The sequence below is a fragment of the Lottia gigantea genome, assembly GCF_000327385.1.
Source record: "Lottia gigantea unplaced genomic scaffold LOTGIsca_2338, whole genome shotgun sequence".
Classification (NCBI taxonomy): Eukaryota; Metazoa; Mollusca; class Gastropoda; family Lottiidae; genus Lottia; species Lottia gigantea.
The window spans coordinates 1-5,143 of record NW_008708668.1 but is presented as its reverse complement, the minus strand read 5'-3'; the positions used below and the strand labels follow the sequence as shown (position 1 = coordinate 5,143).

General features: G+C 33.0%; 1 protein-coding gene across 1 annotated transcript; it reads left to right on the top strand.

Annotated features, from left to right (window-relative positions):
- Positions 1–1,201: 1,201 nt before the first annotated feature.
- On the top strand, positions 1,202–3,073 carry LOTGIDRAFT_176644 (hypothetical protein; the record flags this gene model as incomplete). The annotated part of the gene is made up of 2 exons (XM_009055131.1): positions 1,202–1,496; positions 2,784–3,073. 2 exons carry the CDS (start codon positions 1,202–1,204, stop codon positions 3,071–3,073), a joined length of 585 nt encoding a protein of 194 aa, XP_009053379.1.
- Positions 3,074–5,143: the final 2,070 nt, after the last annotated feature.

Genomic DNA, 5,143 nt, shown 5'->3' with positions numbered 1-5,143 from the left:
ATTAGTCGAATTAAATGACAAAGATTTATCTCAAATCATTCAGTCGATAAATCACGGAATGGACAGAGACACGTTTAAAAAAGTTTGTAAAGCTCAATGGAGAAATCCAGATGATCATGGATATGTATTTGTTAATACTAGAAAACCTGCGGGTGAAAGAGTTATGATCGGCATATGTTAATTTTATTTTTTTTGAAATGACGGATTGGAATAATATTTTAAAAAGAAATAGAGAATATATCAAAGCTAAGAATAAAATAAAGACCCAAGTTGAAAATAACAGATTACAACAACTCGGATTAATGGAAAATCTGCAAACTCTATTTCAACCCATATTAAAAAGTCAAGAAGATATTAAAAAGAAATTAGCTTTAGAACCCACACCTCATATAGAACCCAAACCGATTGAATATAATGGTATTATAATTAGGACATTAGACGATATAAAACGTCTTTTTTCAAACCCTGACTCAGATTTACCAAAGAGCATTTCACCAATCATTGATGAAGTGGGGTTATTGTTTAATGGTTTTAGAATAAGATTTAGTGGAAATTCACCACAATTCAAAATCGACTCAACAGATTTTATATACACATTAACAAAAGGGTTAATAGATTTAATGAATGGCGAGGATGTTGAAATTGCCGATTACAAGGATTTAGTAGCATACTCAAAATTTCTAGATGCAATAAGAAAGTCGGGACCCGAAACAAGAAGATCGAAAGAAGTTAAACTATATAAAAGAGTAATTGAACAGGATGAAGAGGATGTAGATGATTATGCAGAAGATTATACACCAATCACACAAGAAATAGACGAATTCGATGATATGGTGGCATCTGGGCAAGGTATAACTTTTTTACCAGATAACAACGAGGAACTAGTTAATAGATTAGAAATAATATTAGCAATATACATTAAATTGTCTCTAGACTACGAGTATGAACTCGATCGCAATAAACAGTACGAGCTGGGATTAACCCTTTAAGACTACTGTACGTAATATTACGTACTAAAATAAAAAGCCGTTCCGACTACAGTACGTAATATTACGTACAACGGCATTTGCGGTAAAATCTTCGAAAATTACGTTACATTGGTAAAGAATTAATTGTGTTCTTGGAAAAGGAGTTATTCCCCTTTGGTAAACAATCAAAATGGCCGCCTGCTGTCAATTCTTTTTGTTTTTTTTTGTAAATAATGGCCAAAAGATCGGCCTCGGCCATTGTTAATGATCCTTCATTTTGGGAATCTGGTGACGATGAATCAATTGATCGTGACAGCGATGTAGAAGACGCTGATTTTATTATTCCCATTGATGAAAACTCTTCCGATTCCGATAATGATTCTACTGCCGATTTTGACAGTTCAACAAGTAGGCCTGGAAGTAAGCCCGATGGCCATGATGATGTAAATTTTGCTGTCGGTATTCTGACCGAAAATGCCAGTGAAAATGAAATTGATGAAACTGAATATGAAGTTGAAGTAAATAGAGGTATTATTCCTGAATTTCCTGCACAAAACAGACAACAATGGACACAGAATATTCACAACCCCCCTGATATCAGATTTTCACAAACTGTTGGTGTAAATAATTTTGATGAAGTTTCAAGGAAGTCAGAAGTAGAACTTTTTTATCTTTTTTTCACTGATTACCTTCTTCGTGACATAGTGATAGAAACAAACAGATATGCTTCTCAGTGTAGGCAACAACCCCCAAGAAAAGGTGAAAACCATCCCGAATGGAAAGACCTCACTGTTCCAGAATTCAAGGCTTGGATTGGTCTCGTTTTGGCATCGGGAATTGTACAGAAGAAGGGACGCCTTGCAGATTATTGGGCAAAACATTGGTTGTTGCAAACACCAGGCTTCAACAAAACCATGACAAGTAGACGTTTCTTACAAATACTAGCATACTTCCATTTTGTTGACAATATGTCCAATACTGTTGATAAAAGTGACAAACTTTGGAAAGTGGACCATATTTTACAATATTTAATTAAACGCTTTCAAGAAATTTACCAACCTTCAAGACAATTAGCAGTAGATGAAACGATGATAAAATTTAAAGGTCGATTGAAAATTAAACAATATATTAAAATAAAACCTGTGAAATGGGGAATTAAATTATTTACGTTAGCAGAATCGACTACTGGATATGTGTTAAATATAATACCGTATACTGGTATGCGTGGTGATACAACTTTTTCCAAGACTGCACAAACTGTTTTGGATATTTCTGAACAATATTTACACAAAGGACATATTTTATTTATGGACAATTACTACACCAGTATTGAACTGATGGAAGAGTTACAATCAAGGAGAACTTTATCTTGCGGAACTGTGAATTCTAATAGGAAAGGCTTACCATTGGATATGAAACCTAAATGTGACAAAGTGAAGAAGTTGAAACGGGGCGAAAGTTTGAAGCGGATGAAAGGGAATATATTGGCAATTACATGGAAGGATACTAGAGCAGTGAATTTACTTACAAACATTCCTGACAGTATTACAGATATAATGGTGAGCAGACGTGATAAATTTGGAACAGTTATTGACATTAGTAAGCCTAAAGCTATTGACATTTATAATACATTTATGGGGGGTGTAGATCTTTCTGATCAACTTGTCTCCACTTACAGACGTCACATGAAATCACAAACTTGGTATTTGCAAATTTTTTTTCATTTACTAAGATTATCTGTGGTGCAGGCATTTCTTTTATATAAGAAAATTAACATTGGTTCAAAGATAACTCAGAAAGACTTTTTTGTCAAAGTTATTGACGGGTTGATAGGTGGACGCACGTACACCTCACGTCAAGGTCGTCCTTCAACTGGCCCTGTTGTAAATCCAGATTCACGTTTAAATCGTGAATTAGATCATTCGCCTTTCAAATTTGACAGTCAGTCAAAGTGTACTGTTCACATCAATAGAGTAGACACAACTTTCGGATGTTCTGTTTGCAAAGTTAGAATGTGTCCCCACCCTTGTTTCCATCGTTATCATTATATGGCCCATTATAAATTTGATGATCCAGCTAAAAAGAGGAAAGTGACAGAAGAATAAAAAACAAAAATTGACTCTCACACTTTAAAGGGATTGTACAGAGGTTTCTAAACCTTTTATGTGTATAGGGGACACTGAAAGCATCTATTTGCACCATTCCAATTCTCAGACAGCTGTCCGTGATTATATAGCAATTCCACTAAAACAAACGTTTTATGACGTCACTAATCTAAAGCTACTAATAATATCTAAGCAGCTTTTGATTAGTGATGTCATAAAACATTTAGTGGAGTTGCTAGAATCACAGAGGTCTGACTGAAAATTGGAATGGTGCAAATTCGATGCTTTCAGTGTCTCCCATGCAAATATAAAGTTCAGAAAACCTCTTTACAATCTCTTTAATATCAAATATAATATTTTATTGCAAACTTTATCTGTTTGGATGATACAAACATAGAATTCAATTGCTTACATTTGATATTCACCTTTTGAAATTAACATAAATTCATTTTATTCTTACTTTTCTGCCCCTATTTGGGCTGATGAATTCGAGCAACACAAGGCAGTGTGCAATGATGTAGATTTTACTAGGACAGCGGTATATTGTAATATATGGGGGAAGGGGGGTTGATATCATAATTAGGCTATGTATGGGGGGAAAGGAGGGTGGATGTAAACATGGAAGTGGCAGGAAATGTATCAATGTTCCTGACCAGGGAATGGATGCAGTGAAATAGATGTAGAAGACTTCAGGGACATGGGGGGGGGGGGGGGATGCCATAATTAGGCTATGTATGGGGGGAAAGGAGGGTGGATGTAAACATGGAACGTTCACGTTCACCAACAGCATTTGACATTTGGCTCACGATATTCGCCAACTCTTATTTTATTTCCTACTGTCAAGGGGTCTTTAAATGTTCACAGTTAGAGAAAACTTGAATTGATTCTCATAAAATATGTGATTTTGAATTTGTATAAGCTTATAAGTGTTGTATTGTAATTTAGATTGAATTCTATCTATTTGAATTGAATTTTGTATAATATGCTTACATTGAACTATGGCAACTACTAAATGATTATTCAATTAATTTGAGTTCTAAGTGTTATAATATTAAAAAATAAACAATATTTATGCATGAATTTAATCTGCTTGAAATTTTGAATTTCCAGTGCATTATGAACTAATTCCATATTTTCAAAAGGTTACCATGGTAACAAGCATACACATTTTCATGTTTCACAATTTCAATGAATATCAAATTAATTCTATATTCCTACTAAAGTGTAAAAATAGAAAATTGATAAGATTTTTCTGCACATTAGTTGATTTTTCGATTTTTTAAAATCTGTTTCCATGGAGACCATTACCTAAAATGGTCTGTTGTATTATATATATGTTATAAATTTTATTTGTAAACTGTTTTAAATACTTTTATTACCAATTGAAAGTCAGTCTTGTTACATTTTGGTAAAGATTTTTTCTGTGATATTTTTAATTGTTAGGTTACTATTGTTATTTGTTGAAAACTAGAATTTTACAAACATTTTACCTTTTGCATGTATATTATCTTTGTTTGTTGATGACTAAAATAATCATTTAAAATAATTATTAGGTTTAGAGATCTTGAAATATGACTAAAAGAGAAAATTTTGATTTTTAAAATAGATAACTGTGTTTAGTCTTTTTTTCTTCATAATCAACTCTGTTTCCATAGCAACAAAAGCAAGTTTATTGTGGTGATTCATTGAAAATCACATTGTTATTGCGAACACCCAAATATGGTCTTTCAAAATATCCATTGGTTTGGGGTTTTTTATTTGCATTTTAACATACCACTGGCTTATTTGTATATACTTCCTTGACTTTGGCTGCATTGTGAAATAAAGTGTATTCCACAGCAGCATATTACATGGAAAAACTGTAGTCTGAAAGGGTTAATAAGATCATGTAATCATTAACACACTTAAATAATACAATTCTAATAATGAGTATATAACAACATGTACTCACTTTCTCTTCTCGATGTACTAACTACAATCATATCTACTAATCTGAACATTGTTTCTAGTTTGTTTTTTGGCACAGAACCTTTTCCTATCAATTAACTCATAACGCACCCAATGGAAAAT